General features: G+C 37.7%; 1 protein-coding gene across 2 annotated transcripts; it reads right to left on the bottom strand.

Annotated features, from left to right (window-relative positions):
* Positions 1-432: 432 nt before the first annotated feature.
* LOC123695390 (mitochondrial glycine transporter-like) lies at positions 433-14,816 on the bottom strand. Of its 2 annotated transcripts, none has more exons than XM_045641223.1 (6): positions 14,572-14,816; positions 10,904-11,037; positions 10,106-10,369; positions 7,110-7,285; positions 2,761-2,930; positions 433-1,017 (listed from the first exon to the last, which is right to left on the bottom strand). In XM_045641223.1, exons 1-6 carry the CDS (start codon positions 14,644-14,646, stop codon positions 898-900), a joined length of 939 nt encoding a protein of 312 aa, XP_045497179.1. In that variant the 5' UTR covers positions 14,647-14,816; the 3' UTR covers positions 433-897. The 2 variants fall into 2 exon arrangements, with proteins under 2 accessions (XP_045497179.1, XP_045497180.1); XM_045641224.1 differs by lacking the exon at positions 14,572-14,816 and adding an exon at positions 11,326-12,016.
* Positions 14,817-24,523: the final 9,707 nt, after the last annotated feature.

The raw sequence follows: 24,523 nt of genomic DNA on the forward strand, positions 1-24,523 counted from the left end.
TATTTACTACACCTATAGGCTAGATGGCGTTATAAGCAAAACTTGACGTTATGTGTAAAATTATAGTAATGTTTGATACCTTGATTACTTGGTAACTTACATTTTAATGCAAAAAATTGGCAAATTTACCCACGAAATAAACTTAAGGAATAATTATGTAGGAAAAATATTAATCAATAAGTCAATTACATTTAAATACCTAGTTCAATTTCTTTGACGTTCAAAATTATTTTAACAGCTTAATATATAAAAGCTGGATAACTAAAGCCACTAATAATTATTACAATCCCCAGTACTACTAATCAGAACGAACAAATTATTCGATCAGGCTTCGTTTTAATGATCTAAGTTTTGAACAATTGTTCGGTCCTTATCTTATATACCTAACTATAACTGTAAAATTTATATACGAGGTAATAATGAAACAGTTTCTCATAAACATCAATTTTTATTTTATAACAATATCACAATTGCGGCTTAAGCTAGTTTTTACAAAAATAACGAACAAAACAATACACAAGGTACTAAATAGTCTTAACCCATCTAATGGCTTAAAATATGAACATAAAATAAGAAAGAATATGTATGTAGTAGAAATAACACAGATTAAATAAAGCTATACAAGCTACAGATAAAAAGTAGAATAAAATAAATATACTTAGTTAAGAAAAACTAAAAAACACGCTTTATACTCAAAAATTCCTTGATAAGTATATACTATGTTTGAATTAAATCACCATTTAAAATGCATAAAATTCGAGTCTAAACGAGTCGGTTACATACAATCATACATGTGAAGCTAATAAAACCGTGTCAACACAATTTGAAATTGAAACCTAGGAACATATACCTGCTCTAACTCACTTTGTGTTTAAAACAAAAATGAAGAATTTAGAATTACTTTAAGCCAATAGATCGAGTTATTTCTTCGAATATCGTCCACGCCATAGCCGCCATGAGAGTTCTACGAACCAGCCTGGGCACTGCGCCTTTGAAAAATCCACAGAATCCATATGTCTGAAACAAAGAAATCTTTTATTAGTGAATAAATAAAAAATAAAATAAATCTTTATTTCACCTTTAAAATATACAATATTGATTATGAGGCTCTGGCTCTCTTGCTAGGCATAGCCTGTGTTAAGAAAGCCAGTCCCTTCCCTTAATACATTGTGGTCTAGATAAAGGTTAAAACAAAAAGAAAATTTATACAAAGGCAAAAATTAAAAATAAAAGGGGGATAGCCAACCCAATGAATGTGTGGTGTGAGTGTTTGTGTGTGTGTGTGTGTGTGTGTACGTGTGTGTGTATGTGCATGTATGTGAGTGAGTGTGGGTGGATGTGTGTTTGAGTTTTTGTGGGAGTGTGTGTTTAACTTATTTGGGTAACGAGTGAACATGTTGTGTAATCTGTATTATTACGGTGAGTTGAGTTACATTAATAATTTATTTAACTTGTGAGATAAGGAGATTTTCTATGCCATCGTAATCATAGTCGTCTAGCCATGATAAAACCGTTTTCTTGAAGGCGTTCCTATTTAGCTTTTTAACATTAATATTGTTCAACTTGTTGTATATACGAGGAGCTAGTACTCTGTATGATTTGTTAGCAAATTTACTTTTAATAGCAGGTAGTAGGTACAGGGCATCGATCTATCCGTTTATTCGTTACTTGAAGCGTGGGTACAGTATTGATATGGTATCTCTGTAGAATATTTAAGAAAAATAATTTGCGGACACTAAGCACCTGTGCTTCTTTGAGAACTGCAGTGGTAGGACATCTAAATGGAAGTTTCAAGGCAACTTTAATGAGACAGCGTTGCGCTCGTTCAACTTGAATTAAATGCGTTTTTGCCATACCACCCCAAGTGCATATGCAGTAGCGAAGCAGACTTTCGCACAACGCTTTGTAGGCCAGAATCAAGATGTTCTTGTTGGCCACAGCATTAAGTGACTTAAAAATATACACCAGGCGCCGAATAAACAAAACAAAGTATTAAAAACGCGCTGTAATAGAGTAAAAAAAACTTGTTGTTTATACATTTTGTTGAACAAATTTAAAAGATGAAACACTGATTAAAAAAATTAATGATAACAGTTCTTTAACCTGAACAATAATCATCTTAACCTTTATATATAATTTATCTACCTTTACATAACGTGCACCTAATTAGGAAGCTAACTCAGCCCCCGGGATCGCAGACACAATAGAAAATCTATTGTGTCGTGGACCGATCGGGCCGCTCGGGGCTCAATGGGTTAAAACTATAAAAAAGTATCTCATTGATATCTTTTCATTATCAATCTACAAACAGACCATGAAACATTCGATACAAATGTGTTGCCACACGTATTAATTATAAAAAACCCTGATAACATTCGACCCCCAATGCACTAAGATTTAGCAAAAAAAACTTAATTATTAGTATTATTTGGTCTAACCTTATCAAATTGTCAGATTACAAGTTGCTTACTCATTATTTTTAATGAGATTGTCGTTATGAGTAAAATATTGTGATTGATTTTATAAAATAACAATCTAGGTATTTTTTGTACATTTTAATTATTATTTTCGAATATTATTACGGATTTTCCCTCAGGTATTCTTTATTTTCATTATTTACTTCTCTAAATTTGTCATCTCATCAAATCTCTTTTACCTTCACAGTATGTTTATATAAAAAAAAACTACATTAAAATGACAGAACGCAAATTTGCCTACGTTCCAATGTTGGCAGCCAAAAATTAAAAAAAAAAATCTTACCTGATGAACATACATGGCAGCACTGAACGCGTTCGGAAACTTGTCCGGGTATAACTGCATGTTCGTCTTCAACACGTCCGCCGGGTTGGTAACTAGTGATGCTGCGATTCCCGCTAACACGCCGCACGAGAAATGTATGCCGCTAGCTGCCGTTGGAGATTTGAGCCATTCTGAAAATAAATATTATAGTTAATACATAATGTTTACAGTTTTTGCAATCCATACTAATATTATAAATGCGAAAGTAACTCTGTCTGTCTGTCTGTTACTCAATCACGCCTGAACTACTGAACCAATTTTCATGAAATTTGGTATGGACTCATGGAGATATTTTGATACCCGAGAAAGGACATAGGCTACTTTTTATCCCGGTAATATGACGCAATCCAGGAAATCCCACGGGAATTTGAACCATGCGGGTTTTTCTTTGACTGCGCGGGCGAAGCCGCGGGCTAAAAGCTAGTTAATTATTTGGGGGCCGAGTCACCTCCGTCCGTAGGAGTATACCCAGAACTCTGAATCCCTACACGTGGCCCCTGGGTGGTGCTAAACAGGTGACATGGTGGAAGACATTTGTCGCGGCTAAAATGACCACCCATCAGCTGAAGACGTGTCGCCAAGCGTCCGTGTTCCGGCACGAAGAAGCTGATGTAGCCTTAGTGAAGACGGGTCGAATCAGTTGCGCTCTTACAATCAAGACGATTTGACGCACACTGTCGTTGCTGCTTCCGGTGGCTAGTCATGGAGGGTAGCGGGATCCGAGGCACGGTGCACCGCTGGCCGACCGCTGGTCAGTAGGGGGCCCAAGTAACGTGCTAGCCACATGTGAAAGGCTGCCCCGCCAACCAGCGAAAAATCCCAAGTTGCGCCATAGTGCCGGTTGGCGACCGGATGAGAGGGCCCTATGGACAACTTGGGGGGGCTCGGGCGTCCCCGCAGTCTCCAGACTAGTCCCCGTCATTGCGGCTTCTAAGTGTGTGTCTCAGGTCCAATTGTAAAGCGCCTCGATTCACTACCGTCTTCTCACCTTCTTCACTCTCCTCTAAAAACACATGAAAAAGGCAAGATACAGAAGTAACGTTGCACAGCGGCAGCACTCCCTCTCGCTGAAAGTGGACCTCACCAATATCAGAGGTCTCCACTCAAATCTCGCTGCAGTCCACTTCCACCTAGAGACTCATAAACCCTGTATCTTGTTCCTCACGGAGACGCAGATAAGATGTCCGTCTGACTTGGCGTACCTATCCTATCCCGGCTACACCCTGGAGCACAATTTTAAAGCTCGGTCAGGTGTGTGCGCGTACGTCCGAGACGACATCTGTTGTCGGCGTCTCCGGTATCTTGAAGACCCCCATTTTTCCGTACTATGGATGCTGGTGGACACAGGCCCAGAGGAACTTCTCTATGCATGTGTCTACCGAGCGCACAGTGGAGACCAGGAGACGATCAGGCTCACAGAGTACCTAAGTGAGGCGGCGGACGCTGCTCAGCACAAATACCCTTCCGCTCAGCTTGTGTTACTGGGGGATTTTAATGCCCACCACCAGGAGTGGCTATACCCATACCAGTGCACTGACCTCGCTGGGAGAGAGATGCGTAAACTTGCTATAGCATTGAATCTCACCCAGCTGGTTCAAGGAGCGACGCGGGTTCCTGATGTTGAGAGCCATACAGCCAATTGCTTGGACCTTCTGCTGACAACAGATCCAGACCGTTACTCGGTAGCGATTTCCTCGCCACTTGGCAGCTCCGATCACTGTCTGGTGAAATCTGTATCTGTCTACTCGCCGCCCGATCCCAGTCCTAAGGGCTCTCGGCGCGTGTGGCAATACAAGTCAGCAGATTGGGATGAGATGCGTTCCTTTTTTGCATCATATCCTTGGCGGCCTGTCTGCTTTTCTTCTGAAGACCCTTCGATCTGCGCGGATGCTGTGACTGATGTGTTGCGACAGGGAATGGAGTACTTTATTCCATTCTCCGACGTAGCCATGTCCGGCAAAGCTCAGCCCTGGTTCAGAGCCGATTGCAGACGCGCTGAAGCGCTAAAGCAAGAGGCGTATCTGGCTTGGGTTGACGCTCGACACCGCAAAGCGAGGGATGTATCTGAAAAGAAGAAAGCCTTTAACCGGGCTGCCAAGTCCTGCAAGAAGGCTCTACGGAAAGCTCGATTTGACCACGTTAGCCGTATAGGGAACAAACTGGCTTCTTACCCCTCCGGTAGTAAAGCGTTTTGGTCCCTGGCAAAGTCGGTTGAATCGAATTTCTGCCGCCCCTCACTTCCTCCACTGCTGAAACCTGACGGGACGCTGGCTCACACCGCCGTAGAGAAAGCGAACCTATTTGCTACTCTATTTGCGGAAAATTCTCGTCTGGATCCCGCAAGCGCAAAACCTCCCAGTCTACCTGGATGCGAGGCGAAAATGCCGGAAATTCGCATCCGTCAGACGGAGGTTCTTAAAACGCTGCGGAATCTTGACGTGAATAAAGCCAGTGGCCCTGATGGAATTCCAGCCATAGTTCTTAAAACCTGTGCGCCTGAACTTGCTCCTGTTTTGACACGCCTCTTTCGCCTTTCGCTGACGACTGGAATAGTACCGAAATCATGGAAACTTGCCAACGTGCAGCCTGTGCCCAAAAAAGGCAGTCGTGCCGATCCTTCCAACTACAGGCCAATATCAGTCACGTCCATACTCTGTAAGACTATGGAACGTGTACTGAACAGCCGGCTCCTGGCACACCTAGAAGCGAACGACCTCCTCAGTGACCGACAATACGGGTTCCGCCGAAACCGGTCCACTGGGGATCTTCTAGCGTACGCCACCTACATCTGGAGCGAGGCCATCGAGAATCATGGTGAAGCACTTGCTGTCTCCCTTGATATCTCGAAGGCCTTCGATAGGGTCTGGCATGATAGTCTTATTGGCAAGCTTCCATCCTACGGTCTGCCTGCTGGTCTCTGCGCCTGGATCTCAGATTTTCTGAGAGACCGGTCGCTTCGGGTAGTCGTCGACGGCTGCTCGTCCGACCAAATGGCTATAAATGCCGGAGTCCCTCAGGGATCAGTTCTCTCCGCAACACTCTTCCTGCTACACATCAACGATCTGCTGAAACCCGGTATCTATGGGTACGCAGACGATAGCACTGTTGTGGAGAGATATGTATCCAGCGCGCGAGCCAGTACGGCACAAATTCAGTCTCTACGGGAGGCGATGGTCGATCGCATGAACTTGTCCTTACAGGCGGTCTCCGACTGGGGCGATGCCAATCTGGTCAAGTTCAATGCGTCTAAGACCCAGGCGTGTCTGTTCTCCGCTAAACGGAGTCCGTTCCACCTGACTCCGAATTTCCAAGGTGTGTCCGTGCCGATAACTAACCACCTCGAGCTTCTTGGTATCACCTTAACGCCTACTCTGAACTTTGGTTCCTTCATTGAATCTAAAGCCCAAGTAGCCTCAAAAAAGCTTGGAATTCTGGCGAAGGTGAGACAGTATTTCAGCCCGGGACAGTTGCTCAACCTTTATCAAGCACAAGTCCGATCGTGCATGGAATACTGTTCTCACCTCTGGGACGGTTCCGCCAAGTACCAGCTGGAGGCGCTTGAGGCGATAGAGAGGCGTGCCAAGAGGCTCATAAACGACAATGACCTAGTAGGCAAAAAGCTCCAGAGCCTCGGTCACCGCCGCAGAGTGGCCAGCTTATCGGTCTTCTATCGGATACACTTTGGAGAGTGCGCTGCGGAACTGCACGATCTCGTTCCGCCATCCCCGTTCTTCCATCGATCGTCGAGGCGCACAGATTCTAGGCATCGCCATATGGTGGACGTTCCATGTACCCGGACTAAGCGGTTCGGTTCCACATTCTTTATCCGAACCGCGAGGGACTGGAACATGCTTCCTGAGTCTGTGTTCCCCGACGAGTACAATATGGGGGTCTTCAAGCGTAGAGTGAACAGGTACCTTCTAGGGAAGCGCGTTCCATCTTAGACCGCATCTCAGCTTAACATCAGGCGAGATTGTGGTCAAGCGCTTCCCTATTACCAATAAAAAAAAAAAAAAAAAAAAAAAAATTTCATGTGAACAATATTTTTCTAGTTGAATACTTTATAATCAAACATTTTTTTGTTTCACTCTCGACTTTTAAAGTAAGGAGTTCTTAGCGATAAATGCATTCTAGCACAAAGACAAAAACTTACTACATATACAATATACATATTTTAAATAATTTAAAAAACTTCACATGAAATTATACAATAGATGTTTACATAAATGCCAATTAGCAAGTGTGACACTGCGAAAAGTTACGTCAATTTTTTTTTTAATTTAGAGCAAAGAGAAGCAAAAAACACTAACCTTTAGGTACAGCCTGTTTCGTCTGCGTATAGAACATGAGATACAATCCCGAGAAAGGTGCGTCCCTTGCTAACGTCGGTCCCAGTCCACATGACAGTCCTCGTATGCCTTCGCCCTTGTATATCGCCTTTAGAGCCCCGCTCAAACTATTGTATTTATACACGCCTGATTCGTATCTGCAAATTTATAAGAATTTTATTATTTATATGACTTAAAATTAATCAGAAATGAAGTTGCATAAGTTAAATAAGGCAAGACACTCCGATTATCGGAACCTAAATATTCCAATAGGATAGGTTCTATTTCATAAATACTTATAAAAATAGACAGCTCTTTATAAATAAATGTGTGAACTGTGATGTCAATAAGAATCGAATATTATGTTATCTATTATTTATTGCTTCATTAATTATTTAGTTTAATTATTTAATACATCCACATAATAAACTAGTGGTCCGCCCCGGCTTCGCCCGTGGTACCTACGTGTTTAAACTTTCCTATCTCTCAAGTTGGATCGAACTGCACATGGTGTGCGAATTTTATTATAATCGGTAAAGTGATTTAGGAGTCCATTGAGGACAAACATTGTGACACGAGATTTATATATATTAAGAATTATTATGTAGTATAGCTACATAATAATATGTGAATGCATTAAATAATTAAACAGTTAACATTATAATATAGTGTATTAAAAAATGAACCAAACAATTTTGCATAGTTTATTGATTAACATAAACTTTCTTTGTAATTGAAATTCAGTGCGTCTTTACATAAATTATTGGATTACATTGTATAAGAATGTAAATGTATGCAAATGATAGGGTTACTGCGTTTTAACTCGTGACAAAATTGCATGTGTAATGTTACGTTGAACTTTATTTAGACTGAAAACTAGTAAACAGTACATTGAACGGATTTTGATATGACTTTATGTTACATTGTACAGTTCCTCTTCCATGTTAACTATGTTCTATTATGTTATGTCCATAAAAAGCAAGGAACCTAACTGGTATACCTAAAGTTGGAAATTTTGAAAAAACTTCATTTTGGCGGCAAGAGATGAAACATGTGCCAATCGATAGTACATCAAAATACAAATAGGAAATACTCTTTGGTAAAATGTCGTAATTGATACGGTTTCGGAATAAATAAGGGTTAAAAAAAATATTTTTTTTTTCAGTTTTTTGAATTATTTGTTACTTTTTACACTTAAAGGTTAAAACAAAGCATATAAAACTTCTAATTTGTAAAAAAAGGGTTTTAAAATGTTGCATTACTATCTAAACCAAAGTAATAAACCAACTTTGGGCTAGGGATACGCACGTGCGGTGCGTCACTTATTACAAATTAGAAGTTGTATATGCTTTGTCTTAACGTTTAAGTGTAAGAAGTAACAAATAATTCAAAAAACTAAAAAGAAAAATTTTTTTTTAAACTCTTATTTATTCCGAAACCGTAACAATTACGACATTTTACCAAAGAGTATTTCCTATTTGTATTTTAATGTACTATCGATTGGCACATGTTTCATCTCTTGCCGCCAAAATGACTTTTTTTTTTATCGCAAATTGGTAGGTATACCAGGCTTCATACTAAAATGTCCCATGCTCTTTCTTTTTTGTCTCCGATTTTCCAATTCAAGTGTTTTATTTATTACGTTTACAGGAAAAGATTTAGGTCACCGTATCGAAGATTGGAAGAATACTAACTACTCTCTAAAATATTTCAACTAAAATTGGGAAAACCTTATCTGTACGCCATCTAACGCTCTAATACTTCCTACTTTTGAATATGCAATCTCGTAAGTTTTAATTCTGCTCATATATTAAAACTTACGAGATTGCATCATCTGCTCATATTGTAATTTAATATACTTACGGTATACCATCGAAAGTTCTAAAATTTCGAACTTTTGAATACGCAATCTCCCATCTAGGGCATGCACCCGGGTTTACCCGGTTCCGAAAAACCCGGGTAAACCCGGGTTTTTTGATGATCTTGAGAACCGGGTCTGAATAGTATGAAACCCGGTTCTCCCGGTTCCGACCAAAATATTAAAATATAAAGTATTATTTATACTTTGCTGCATTATTTTAACAAATTTATTATATCTGGCAACGTCAGACTCACGTGCATCGCGAATTTTCGTGCCACGCATCAAGCGTGGCTCTAATTGGTTGTCTAACCTTAGATGCTATAAGTTTCCTACAGGTATTTTACCAAAAAAAAATAAGGCTTCGAAAATGACAAAAATTAGGCTACTGAAATTATTTTTATTAGATTTGTCGTGAATTTGAAAAGCTGTTGATTTTACTGTTTCATATAATGATCCAGTCATGTTTTGTTTTTGGTATCAAGCTGAAATTTATATAGAATACTCAAGTCTTCGGTCCCTTGATGCTGTGAAAAAGTCAAACTCACAAGCCAACGCATCAAAAGATACAGCCGTAAATGCTGAAAATTTTCGCAAATTTCGTCATTCCTAACCTAACCTAACCTAAACCTATAGGGTACTTCTCATGAACACAGAGCTTTTAAATTTGGTAAAAGTTTAACGTCTTATAACACAGATAAAGGGAAATTTTAAAGTTACAACATTGTAAAAATAGGTTTGTTCGGAGCCCTCGGAGAGCGAGTCCGACTCGCACTTGGCCGGTTTTTTGCTTTAAAGTGTGCAGTTAGTGAATAAGGTTTAAGTTTATATGTGATATTATGATAATAAGACTGATAAATCAAGAGAAGTATGGAAATTTTGTTTCTTTATTAATTTAATAAAATAAGACACAAGCCGCGTAAAATAAAAGGCCCATCAGGTACTTTTACAGTTACTTTTATTTAATTTCGTTTTTTTTCCGAGGTATTATAAAAGAACCGGGTAACCCGGTTCTACCCGGTTCTGAGCTCGATTTGGAACCGGGTTTCAGAAACTTGGAACCGGACTCGGTTCTGCATGCTCTACTCCCATCCTTTATTTGACTCATCGTCTAACTCACCTGGTCTTAATAACAGTAATCGGTATCAACGCCACGCCGCTCATGGTCCTGGCCACAACGCCCAATCCTATCGCCTCCAGGGCCGTCAGATCCTGTCTATTCTTGCCCAGCTTGGTCTGCAACCAGTGCAGTGAGGAGAAGTAGAGTCCAACACCAGGCACGCAGCGGGCTACCGAGGGTACCATCCCCCGCCATAGCCCCGCGATTTGCTCCTGGCGCACTATGTTCATGAACGTCGTGATCATGCCGGGTTGGATTCGGCCGCTGGAAAATTCGTTTTGTTTTTAGACTTTTTGGGTGGAAAGCGAAGTTTTGATACAAGTAGAAATGTAGATATAATGCCTATCTAAGGATAGGAGATTAGTTTGCCAATTTCGATCTAATATGATTCAGGAGAGTTAGTAAACAAAGGAGTGATAAACATCAAGTTTGATAAGAAAATGGTAACTACCTATGTAGGACGATTTTCAAAGTCGCAAACTTTCATTTACAACTGAAGCTAAAGGAAGCATTCACAGTGAGCTGAAAGTTTGATATTTATATGAGACTAGCTGTGCCGCGCGGTTTCACCCGCGTGGCTCCGCTCCTGTTGGTCTTAGCGTGATAATAAATAGCCTATATTACTCGTGGATAATGTAGCTTTCGAATGGTGAAAGAATTTTTAAAATCGGTCCAGTAGTTTATGAGCCTATTCATTACAATCAAACAAACAAACAAACAAAGTTTTCCTCTTTATAATATTAGTGTGGATTATGAATATGAGTGATGATAGGCTGAATTACTATTTTGCATACTTACTCGACTGTCGTCGCAACAACATTATGAGTTGGATTCTGAAGCCTTGTCTTCACTAAGTCCAATGGTTGGAAGAGAATAGTGCTAAATGTTCCGGAGAAAGACCCCGCGAGGAATGCTTTAAACACCGGATGATACTGTAACAAGCAATTGTATTACATTAGTCATAACATAAATATCTTAAATTGTGAAATATTTAGACTACTCGATAATTTGGTTAACACAATTGTAACGGATCAAAACTTTGATAAACTCCGACCCTCGCGCCACGAAAGTCGTTCTGTTTTAGTGATAACTACAACTTTGCTCACGATAACAATTTTCTTCATTGATTTGATCATAGTTTACATCAGAATGTTTTCAAAACATTGGATAGTGGAATTGAGTGTATTCAGTAAACATTAATTCTAATATTCTTTACTTACATTAGCAACAATATCCATTATGATACAATATATGCCTTCCACTAAAGAAAGTTGTACAGTTGATGTCAAGTGATATCTTGCGGATAAACCCCGAATTTGTAGTATTCAAAATTGTAGAGCCAATAGCAAAGGAAACGTTTAAATTGATACGGATTTGGGTATAATTTTAAATCGTATCCGAGTAGTCCGAATAGTAGATGGGGTTGACGCGGTACATCAAAGTTATAGTCATTTTTTGTAGGAGCCTGCTCGAAGATTGATACATGTATGCAGTAGCCAGAATAAATTTTAAAAAACAAAAGTCCACAATAATTAACACCCTGCAAAGGTCCTTTAACACAATCACAAATAGAGTTTTAATTGGGAGAAAGGAAATCTCGGTAACAAACGAATTTAGCCATTAGGAAGAACACAAAGGAGTAGAAATAATATATTGGTAAATGGTTGAAGGTACTAGAGAAACGCGTGCGCACAACACGGTTGTTACTCGAGTAATGGAGAGATATAAGTGTGGCAACGCGATAAAGCGGAGTAATTTATAGGGTCCTTTATCGGCCGTAGACTACTGTTGGGTGAGTGAGGTCAGAGGTCGACCCCAGCCGATATCAATGATCCACGCCAGGGGGTAATGAGAGGGCTGTTACAATACTTAAACTTATGTATAAGACTTTTTTCCGCAATGAGATAAAGCGAAGTTGGAACCCCACAGTATCTCACTAAATGTACTTGAATTTATACATTTCACTTCACTAGATACACACATTCAAGATACTAGTGTTCATTGACATGTAGGAAAGATAGCCAGAAGGTAAGTAATTAATGTTTATTTCATTAGAATTAATTACCTACTTACTTGTTTAAGAATCTAAATGTTAAGCCTGAATAAGTGATTATAATCAATAAAATCAATTTTACTCAGTAATTACGAATTAAAGTAGCATTTATATTGGATTAATTATTATAACTTCATTTTGTTATAAGAAGTGTGTTGAACCTTGGTTGAACATGATTTTGCATATTTTGTCTCCACTAAAATATTTGTATTATATTTCTAACTTATATTCTATTTATTCTAGTATACCGTATGTTATTCTTATGAAGTAATAAAGGCGAAATATTTTAAACAAATAACTTATATATTTTTATGTAAGAGATATTATAAATTCTGCTATAATTTAGGAAACTTATTGCATCAGCCATATAAAATTTATTATGTTTCTCTCCATAATACGCGGGTACCACCAGAAGGAAGGTACCCGGTCTTTTGGGAGGCTTACGTGGGGACACAGGTCCAACACGCAGAGGCCCTTTAGAGAATTATATAAAACTAGCGGTCCGCCCCGGCTTCGCCCGTGGTACATGTTTACGTTTTCTCTACATAAGAACCATCCTCGTACTTCAAGGAATATAATAAAAAAAGAATTATCGAAATCGGTTCAGCCGTTCTCGAGTTATGGAATTACAACGAAAAGTGGCATTGATTTTTATATATTAGAAGATTTATTATTATTATTTTATTTAAATTCGAATAAATTATGACTTAATATGTGACAAACTATTGTAATATGTATTTCGAAAAATTAATTTCAAAAGCCTTTTGCATCTATTTTGTGGTACAAAAGCACTTCTGATCTATATATATTATATAAAAATAAAACCCGTTTCGCGTTGTCACGGCATCACGTGTGAACAACTGAACCGATTTCGATAATTTATTAAATTGTTACATGTAACCTAAACAAAACAGACAAAAAACTACGTTCCAAACATACAATATCAGATAAGCATATTTTATATAGCCATTAGTTTGTTCAAAAACATATTTACATCTCCAGCATAGTAAAATCTGATAAAGAAACTTCGTCATCTCACTGACCCAAGACATCCTAACAACATGAAAATTACTAACTACATCATAGTATTTAAAAACAAAGTAAATTTCCGCTGTCTGTCTGTCTGTGTGTATGCTTAGATCTTTAAATCTGCACAATGAATTTTGAAGCAGTTTTAATAATAGATAGAGTGAATCCATAGGAAGATATCAGACTCAAAATTAGACAAAAAGTAGTATAAATTAATGTTGCTTCCCATCTGGCTTTTCCTTCATGTTTTAGATTTTTAAAACTATGCAAAATATTTTATTGCGCTATTTTAATAGATAAGGTGATTCAAAAGGGAGGAATTAGTATATAATTTAAGACAGTGCAGACGAAGCCACAGGCTGAAAGCTACTATAATATAGAGACAGCTGCAAATTTAAATCACTGCAAACAAGCTTGAAGACAAATAATAATTATCATTGGTGTTGTTGCTACGACATGTCAAACCTTCTTGATAACCAAATGGAACAAACATAGTATAAGTTGATTAATATTTATTTTTAGCACTTAATAATGATTTTTTTTTTCACTTATAATTACATTTATAGACTCTTACAGTGATGAATCAATAGTAACAAGAAATTGCTTATTGAATTTCCACAAAAAAGAATGATTGAATATAAACAGTTCATATATTGGATTTATAACACCAATCACAATACTTGCAAAGCTTCTTTCAAGTAAGAAATAGGTATATTGTATTAAACTTATGGAAAGTATTGCAAGTATAATAAATCCTTAAAATTAATTGTATTCAAAACAAATTCATCAAAATAATGTACTTTTGAACTTTTTATTTGCTTATTTTACACAATTTACTAGTGGTTGAATTATTTTAAGGGTGCAGTATGTTTATATAAAAAAAAAGGCTTGTTGATGTTTATCAAAATTATTGATAAATATTTAAGAAAGTTTTATCAGTATGTAAAGTGCCTAATTAGGGTATGTATAAGAGATAAAACTTAGTAGTATTTCTAAAAATTGACAATATATAATATATTCACAAGGTCTGTGTAGAAGCTCATTAATATTTGTAAAATATATTAGCTATAATTAGTTTTAGAACAAAGTGATACAAAATGATAATAAAGGTGAAGATGTAATGACTTGAAATATTTAAAAAACATACCTGAGGATAAAGAGGTCTTTCCATGTGTCAACTCAATAAGCTAACCAAATAGCGACTAAACTTTTATAATTAAAAAACAGCTATGTTTACTTACCAAGATTGCGATTTGAAAAATAATGATGAAACATGACGTCTGATAAAGCAGGAATGAATATTCATTGCGTGAAACAGTTAGTAGTTAGGTCACAGAGGACATTCTTATCAGAACAAACAAGTCTGCTGGGGGCCCACACTTACGTCGTTATCATTCTTCAGGTCAACGGGCGCTGTGTCGATCGCCCATCCATTCGAATACGCTCCTAACTGCGACATCACAAATTATTATTTCATGGTCTCATTGTTAAAACGTTTCGAAAACAGATAAACATACGCTTGAAATTTGCTCAAATGTATGTACCTAGTTGCGCTGCGATTTTGCGAAAAGTAAACAATCTCATTTGCCAATTCGTTTAAGGATTACTACTATATAATATATTACTTTGGATTAGGTATGTTATATTTTGAGACCTTTTCGATTTAATGATATACTATAAATAATAATCTCTACGATAATAATTCATATCCATGACGTTTATTTTGACATTTTCTAATTTCTTACACTTCACGCAATGTCAGCTGTACTCAATGACTAAGGCTGTACTCAACACTTCAAAAGTCAAAAAAACTGCAATGTCAAATTGACATTGCAGTTTTTTTTAAGAAATATGTTCATCATTGTGAACAAGATTGTGAAGATCTGCGAATATTAATTATTCGTAGTTTTTGGATTATAAGATTTTTATTTTACTGGTATATAAAATATATACATAAATTACAATTACCGTACTCGGAATATAGGTGGGATGGCGTAGGCAGACTAAAATATAATACTGCCTTGCGGCTAGCCAAACAAAAAATCGAATATATTTTATAGTCGTTTAAATTATTGTGGTTTTTCATCACGATAGCATAGTAATTTTATCAGTCTTCTGGAGAGCTTCAAGACGGCAATGGAAGCATTAGTTCCTCATTTAAAAAAATATTTCAACATATTACTAACTATATAGGTAATTTACTTAGAGTAATTTAATCATTGAGCTATTATTACTACGTATAGAGGAGACACCATGAAGAAAATCTGTGCGCCAAGCGCGGCGGCCGCGGCGCGGGGCGGCTAGTGAGTCATAGATTAAGCGATGTCATCGACTCACCGCCATTATAGAGGCGAAAATTCCTAAATATTCTTAGGTTTATTGCTCTGAGATTCTGCCTTTTACCAATTAAGAACAATCAATGTAACAAAAAAAATATAATTAATATAATAAATAAATTATAAATAAACTTATGAATTAAAAACTTTTCAATTAAAACCAATCAATGTAACAAAAAAAAAATTGATACGTAGGTATGTACCTACTTAATTTATTTTCATATTTTCATGTTTTAAACTTTTTTCAAATAATATCCACAGTAACTACAATATTTTCTCAATGTGTATAATTATTATTTTCCACAATTAAAATTTACGTCATTTTACTATCTAAACATCTTTCATACCAAATGCCTCGGAGCAATTAACAATAATTGCTCCGAGCCAAATTACTCCAGTCAGTCAAGACAATCAATTCACAATAATTCCAAAGGTTGACAAGGTTGCAAAATGAGATTTACTGTCGTCCCAATGAACCATTCACTTGACCGAAGTTTGAAAACTTTTGGAATTAGAGTTAAATTTTCGATTTCGAATGTCGATTCTGACTGATGTAAATGCCATTTCTTAAATTTTGAGTCTATGACAAAAGACGCAAAATGGCGCCAAAAATTTAGCTCGAACCAAGTTTTAAAAATGCTTAAATAGTTAATTACCGATGAAAAGTTATTTCTTGTTGCACTTTGCCGCATTACTTGAATAATTATTATTAGTGCAATATCGTAACACTTTCGAGGGCATATTTGATGAGTTTCATGGTTTTTTGTTATAAAACACACAAGAAATGAACGTGACCATCGCGCTAAAGCGACTGTCGTCTCCATACGTATTTCTCAATGAATTTAATTAAAACCACATTGCGTGCTAACGATGCAAGTACATATCGCCGTCCCCGGAGAATAAAATGATAACTGCCATTACCATAGTTTTCTTATTACCTATGCGATATTTTAAGCCTACGTAGCCTAATATTTTTCTCCTGTAATCCACAAAGTTATAAGATATTACAATAATATTCACTGCTTTTTTCACGGGTCAGCACTGATTTGCCTCGCATTTGTAGTCAGACAGACCCTGTGTCATTCAGCACTTATTCATTATTCAGTTATAGAGCAGGCTCCAAGGAGATGTTCGTTTGCAAAAATAGCGGATCTAAATCTGACTTCTGATATATATTGTATAGATCCCAGACATCCTATAGACAGATGTTACCAACCAGTTTTGTGGTCCCCCTCCCCCCCATCCCGGTAATTAAATATGGCATACAAAGAAAAAAATAAAAATTTCCAAAACATGTCGTGTGTGGTATCAAATGAAAGATCTTATTGAGTAGATCACGAATATATAGCATACTATAACATTTCTTACACTTTCTCTAAGATTTTTTAGAAAATTTACGAAAATGCTCCATTTTTGAGTTAACTTTAAACCACTAAGTATAGATTGAAAACTCATGAATATATTTTTTAAATTATTATTTTAAATAATTAACAATAGTCCATTGTCAATATCAATAGGTACCTTCAAGAAGCTTATATCCTCTAATACACTGGAGATTGCACTATGACCATTAACTTGAAACAAGAAACTATGACATTCAATGACGTCAGTCATGTTTTTTGTCTCTTTCTGTCGAGTGACCACGCTGGTTTGTAAATTCAGGATTTTTCAAAATAGAAAAAACTAAAAATCATGGTCTATAAATAATAACGACATATATTTTTAACAGTATTTATATTATAATATTATGGTCATACTTTATAGGTAGCTACATACAATTTTAATTGGTATAGAATGATAGTTATAAATAACTTTTAGCTACAAAGCTTGGATATGAACCGATATATAGCATTAACATCCTTTGTAAATAGAGGAAAGTTGTGTTTTGCATCAGATGCTGTTTACCAAATTGTTAGCTACTCAGATCTTCTTTTTAAACGCGTTGCTTCGACGGGTCAATTTCAAGCCAGAATCATCAAAGAAAAACTGTTTATAGCAGCCTTGCACAAATTTTCTTTACAAAGTTTATTTTTCAAAAGGTATTTTTTTCTGGGTCGTAATCCTCAGTAATTTTACCCTTGATGGGCACATATATTTCTTTTTATTTTACTTTTTGGAAAGCTGAAATACCTAAAACAAAAAATATGAGGTAAGTTAAAAAAGTATAAATTTCAATGTAAAAACGAACAATCTTATAACTACATGTGAGTGCAATACCGATGTCGAGTGTTGTTTCATTACTAGTAAAAATCTTGAAAATGGTGTTCTAAATTTCATCATAATATTGTTATTACAATATATTCTCTTCACTATCCATAAAAACTCGTCATCATGGTTACCTTACTTGTTAATTTTGTTTATTGAAAACTTGTTGAAAAATGATAAAGTATTAGGAAAATAACAAATTTAACATGAATGCTTTCTAAAATGATGCAAAATTTTACAATTTCTGCCATTGAAATGATTCTAAACAGGTAAATGCAGGAGTATTGAGGAATATTGTAAATAACGTAAATATACACTTGCCTGTGAAATTCTATGCCAGAATTTGGTGTCCAAACACTTCTGCAATTTTGCACAATATAATGCATTCTTTATATTGGGAAAATATTCATTAAATAAGCAACAATATTAACTTAAATATTCGAAGCGACGCAATTTTTTTGACACACATGCCATATTGACAAAGTGAGAGTTGCTACAATTTTATTATGGTGACTACCCATAATCAGGGAGTATCGCTTTTTAATAATTGGTTCAGATACTTAGTTTATTTAGCATAAATAATAATTGTCTCATCCAACAATGCTTCTGAATGACGTTGTTGGCAATTTATCAACAAACTCATGTACAAAAACTAACCTTTTGCACAGAATATTACAGCATACATAGTAGCCTTGGGAAAACTTCGTATTAACAGTGGCAATACCAAGTTAGGTGTGAAAGTGATAAAAAACATGAACTGGGCAATATTTTCTTGTTACACGTCAATGTTCATACCGAAATCTCCAGTGTATTAGATATAAGCTTCTTGGGTACCTTATATGTAAGCACAACGTAGTACATATCTGTCAACTGTGATGTAAGTACTTTGGTAGTTATTTGAATTCTTTTATATTATTCGAATAAAAAAAGATACTCTAAGGATCAGTATCTCATTGGTATAATAATAATTAATAATTTTGGTTATAGCTCGATCTTCTAGACATCGTCACAGCCATATTATCATCCATCCATCCATCCATCCATTCAGCCCGGATAAGTCCACTGTTGGACGTAGGCCTCCCCCATACTGTGCTACAGTTGCCGATCTTTGGCTTTGCTTAACCATCTGCGCCCAGCTGTCTTAACTATATCATCCGTCCATCTAGTGGGAGGGCGTCCAACAGTGCGCCGTCCGGTTCTTGGTCGCCATTCAAGGACCTGTATTCCCCAACGAGCATCGGTCCTGCGGGCTATGTGGCCTGCCCACTGCCATTTTAGTTTGGAGATTCTGAGAGCAATGTCAGTTACCTTCGTTCGTCTGCGAATTTCCGTATTGCGGATCTTGTCGCGCAGCGAAATTCCGAGCATTGCTCTCTCCATAGCTCGTTGGGTCACTCTTAATTTATTTATCAGGCCCTTTGTAAACGACCATGTCTCTGCGCCATATGTTATAACTGGCAACACACACTGGTTGTATACTTTTGTTTTTAGGCATTGCGGTATGTTTGACGAGAAGATCGTGCGTAGCTTCCCGTAAGCTGCCCATCCTAGTTGGATTCGGCGGTTTATCTCCTTCTCGAAATTGGATTTACCTAGCTGGATCGTTTGTCCCAGGTATATATATTCCTTGACAATTTCGAGTTCACAGCATCCCAGAGAGACAGGTTTAGCTTCGATGTGGGCATTGAACATAATCTTTGTTTTATCCATATTCATCTTTAGGCCTACCTGTTGAGATACTTTATGGAGGTCTTCTAGCATTTTCTTCAGGTCATCAAGAGATTCCGCCATGAGAACTATATCGTCTGCAAACCGAAGATGAGAGAGATATCGCCCATTGATGTTTATCCCTGATTCTTTCCAATCCAGAAGCTTGAAGATGTCTTCTAAGGTGGCAGTGAAGAGCTTGGGTGAGATCACGTCTCCTTGTCGTACGCCTTTTCGTATAGGGATTGATTTTGTGTTCTGGTCTTGGAGACGGACTGTCATATTGGCCTTGTTATATAATCCTCTCAGTACTTCGATATACCTACTATCTATTCTGCATCGTTGAAGAGCCTGAAGTACAGCCCAGGTTTCCACCGAATCAAACGCTTTCTCGTAGTCCACGAATGCTAAACAGAGCGGCAGATTATACTCTTCGTACTTCTGTATAATCTGCCGCAGCGTGTGGATATGATCCATGGTACTAAATGATTTGCGGAAACCGGCTTGCTCGGGAGGCTGGGAGTCATCCAATTTTCGTGTTATGCGGTTTGTCAAAATTCTGGAAAAAAGCTTGTATATGTGGCTCAAAAGTGAGATAGGTCTATAATTTTTTAGGAGTGTCTTATCACCCTTCTTGAAAAACAAAACCACTACGCTTTTGCTCCACGACTCTGGTGGGGTAGCGTTCAGGATAACGGAATTGAATAACCTTTGTAGGACTTTTAGTATTGGTTTTCCACCAGCTTTAAGTAGTTCAGTTGTAATACCGTCTTCCCCTGGGGCTTTGTTGTTTTTCATTTGTTTGAGAGCTGATCTAATTTCATACAAGCTAACATCTGGGATATCATCGGTATGATGGCGAGTAAGCTTGGCTCTTTTATCTTTTTCATTCGTTGGCGGCTGGACCTGTGAAGCATATAGATTGCTGTAATACCTTTCGATTACTCCTAGCATCTCTGACTTGGACGAGACAAGAACATTGCTTTCGGTCTTCAGCTGAGTCATCTGGCTATGTCCGATGCGGAGATCCCTTGCAAATACTTTGGAGCCTTTATTTCGCTCAATTGTATCTTGTATGTGGATCGTGTTAGCTTTCCTAATATCATATCTCAGTGACTTGGAGATCTGCTTGTTAAGTTGTGAGTAATGTTCTTTGTCCGTCGACGTTTGTAACCTCATTTGGCGACGTTCTTCCATGAGTTTTAGAGTTGCTTCCGAGATCTTTTGGTTTTTAGTTTTGCGGGGCGCCTTGAAATGCGTCAAACCAGCTGAATATATAGTTTTTACTATGGAGTCATTTAGGTCGTCGACAGAATCAAGGTCTTGTAGCGCTTCGAATTTATTATGAAGTTCGAGCTGAAAGCTTTCTTGTTTTTGGAAACTTGGATTTAAACGACGAAAAGTGGGTCTGACTAGTTGCGATCTTTCCATCCGAACATTGATATTATATTATGCCATATTATACCTACATTTAACTTTAATCACAATTTTTTATCTTGAAAGCTGAACTCAAGAGGTCTTTATAACATTAGAGGTTATCGCATAAATAATATCGATGCTTTACAGCCAATAAAGGATAACCGCCACCTATAAAATTGTTCATGAGAGTGGTTTAAAGTGAAAAATATAAAAAAAAAATTCATAAAAAAAATTGTATAGACCCCAAAAAGCTGGAGATGTATACAATATAGCATTGAATTTAGTACTTATTAAATGACGTTTTTATTTTTCCATTATATAGCGCAAAATACAATTTACTGTCGCTTATCCTCAAATGGTTTTTATTTTGTAAACAGGAAAAATGGCATAAGTGTAAATACTTGAATTTTTTGCTTGAGCATAAATGACGTAATTCTAATTTAAATGTTATATACATCGAAGAAAAATGTCACAAGCAAAAGTTTTAGGGAAAAAATATAGGTAAATACTGTGTAAGGAGCTACCGAATAAAAATTAACAGTATGCAAAACTGTATAAAGTTAAATTTTTTAACGGAAATATTTTGCATAAGATACTGAAACTTGCTTTGCCCCAAATTTTGCTTTAGGGATGTAAATAATTAGAAGACATCAATATTTATCAAATCAGTCTTTATTTGACGTATTAATAGCACATAACATAAGCATCACAAAATCAAAAACAAAATAAAAAAGCATCTCCGACGAATGGCTCTTACATAGCCGAGCTCAAATTAACTTAAAAATAACAAAGGTAATTTTTTTTTTATGTCAGAGCAAGTAAAGGAGCAGGTGGGCCACCTGATGTTAAGTGGTCACCACCGCCCATAAACACTTGTAACACAAGGAGTGTTACAGGTGCTTTGCCGGCCTATAATGTACAAATAAGCTCTTTTCTTGAAGGCCCCAATGTCGTAGTTGTTCGGGAACACCGCAGGTGGCAGATCGTTCCACAGTTTCACCGTACGCGGAAGGAAGTTACGGGTAAAGCGGACAGTGGTGGAGCGCCAACCATCCAGATGGTGCGGATGGAACTGGTTTTTACGGCGTGTGGTCCGGTGGTGGAACTGTGCGGCTGGTATAAGGTGGAACAATTCCTCAGAGCACTCCCCGTAGTAGATTCTGTACAGTATACAGAGAGACGCAACGTCTCTCCGCACTGACAGTGGATCGAGCCTATCGGAAAGCCTACGCTCATCGACAATTCGAGCTGCTCGACGTTGGATGCGGTCAAGTGGAAGGAGTTGATACTGTGGGGCTCCGGCCCAGAGATGAGAACAGTACTCCATATGCGGTCGCACCTGAGCCTTGTACAGCTGAAGTCGGTGGGGCGGCTTGAAGTACTGTCTCGATCTACTAAGCACACCAAGTTTTTTCGAGGCTAATTTAGCTTTCGCTTCCAAATGACTGCGGAATTGAACGTCACTCGAGATTTCAACTCCGAGGATTCCGATTTTCGGCGATATACTAAGGGGAGTACTCTTAAACCGAGGTTCTACGACAAATGGGGTCTTTTTAGCGGTAAACGCGCAAACCTGTGTCTTTAGGGGATTGAACTCGACAAGATTAAGTTCGCCCCACTCCGAGACTTCTTGGAGAGACGACCCGACTTCAGACACAAGTTTGTTTCGACTCTCATTGAGGCTTTCCTTTGAGGTGTTTGCACGGCCGGGATAAAGAGCATCCCCCGTATTGTCGTCTGAATAGCAATGAATGTTACTGATTTGTAACAAATCATTGATATGCAGAAGGAACAGTGTAGGAGATAGCACGCAGCCTTGTGGGACACCAGCGTTCACATGAAGAGGCTTAAAGCAAGAACCGTCGATAACGACCTTAATGCTCCTCTCTTCCAGGAAGCTGGCAACCCAATCGCATAACCTTGCAGGAAGTCCGAAAGATGGTAATTTCGCTAGAAGTGCCTTGTGCCAGACCCGATCGAAGGCTTTCGCTACATCCAAACTTACAGCCAATGCCTCCCCCTTACTCTCAACCGCCTCCGCCCATCTGTGAGTGAGGTACACCAAAAGATCACCAGTCGAGCGACCACTACGGAAACCGTACTGCCGGTCGCTTAACAACTGGTTCTCCTCCAGATACCTCATGAGCTGGCAGTTAATAATGGATTCCATTATTTTGGAGAGTAAAGAAGTGATGGCGATCGGTCTGTAGTTAGACGGATTTGAGCGATCGCTTTTTTTAGGGATTGGGTGGACAAGAGCAGTCTTCCACGAATTCGGGACAATGCCTTTGGCGTAAGAGAGCAACAACGTTACAATCGGTGCCAACTCAGGAGCACATGTCCTAAGCACAATAGGGGAGACTCCATCCGGCCCAGTCGACTTATGGATGTCAAGGGAAAAGAGAGCGTTTCGAACGGCACGTTGTGTGAAGCGTATATCCGCCATTGAATGGTTGCACCGCGGGATGGTCGGCGGTGTCATTCCCCTGTCATCAAGAGTCGAGTTCCTAGCAAAGAGAGCGCCCAAGAGTTCGGCTTTCTCTTTAGCGGAATGGGCCAGAGAGTCTTCGTCCTTGTGCAAAGGTGGAAAGGATGAACGACAAAAGTTACCTTGGATGGCCTTGGCGAGGGACCAAAACGCCCTTGTTCCCGAAGGAAGTCGCGCTAGTCTATCGCCAAGTGCACCAATATAACTAGATCTTTTAAATAGAATTCAACGTTTTGTAATTTTTATGTATATTTAATTTTGTTCTGTGTAGGTATTTCTCATAGAAAACATTACAAAAATTAAAAAAAAGAACTGCAACTTTAACAAACAAAGTTTTCTAAACATTAATTAAGATTAATGAAATCAGTCTTCTCATCGCGAAGCCGCTTGGGCTCGTAGGTTTGGGGAAACGATACCGATAACCACCATTCCAAACTGTTTTTAGACAGATAAACGACAAATAGGATGAAAACAAATTAGCATAAACGTATTTTTCATTTCTGCTATTTTATCCTAAGCGTCAAAATTTCTTCTGTTTCGGGAGGGAAAAAAGTATAAGCGACAAACTATTATTAAATATTTATAGGGACAAATGTAGTATCCGCCATTTAAGTGTTTAAAGACTAACCGGAAAATAACTGCTAAACACCAAATTAAGTCTCAAAAATGTTGCCTTTCTATATCAAACGACAATTTTGTTTTTTGAAGGCACGAGCGTAAAGTACTAAATGAAATTTAACAAAAAATTACAGCGAAGAAAATTATCTTAAGCGCATATTTTTTTATACTTGCCTTCAGGCAAAATGGTTTAACGTTAAAATATTAAAAATTTACAGGAAGCCCAAAAAGTATAAAGGTTGTTTGTATTGAAATATTTTTGATTAACTACCACACAAAAAAATCTGTCGTTTAAGACGAAGAAATTTGGCCTTAGTCTTTGATTTTACTACCGCCTAACCGACTTAAAGTTTAACCTAGAGATGTGTGAACTAGACCAAACGACGCAGAAAAAAAAGAGCAATTCAGCGGTATATATAAGTCCGTTCTCCAAAAAATGGCGCTTATCCCTTTTTGGCTGTAAGCCATCGATATTATACAAAGCCCAGGGGTGTTAACCATTTAGATTTTAGACTATTAAATCGAACCATTCTAATAACATTTCAATGAGATAACAAACATAC

The sequence above is a fragment of the Colias croceus genome, chromosome 11 (assembly GCF_905220415.1).
Source record: "Colias croceus chromosome 11, ilColCroc2.1".
NCBI classification, from domain to species: domain Eukaryota; kingdom Metazoa; phylum Arthropoda; class Insecta; order Lepidoptera; family Pieridae; genus Colias; species Colias croceus.

Bases quoted from the DNA above. Each gene is read 5' to 3' on its own strand.
- LOC123695390 (XM_045641223.1), bottom strand. From the start codon at position 14,646: ATGTCGCAGTTAGGAGCGTATTCGAATGGATGGGCGATCGACACAGCG. The intron at 11,038-14,571 runs GTAAGTGTGGGC...TGCTTGTTACAG, and splicing joins ACCTGAAGAATGATAACGAC to TATCATCCGGTGTTTAAAGC. The intron at 1,018-2,760 runs GTAAGATTTTTT...TCTTTGTTTCAG, and splicing joins CTGCCATGTATGTTCATCAG to ACATATGGATTCTGTGGATT.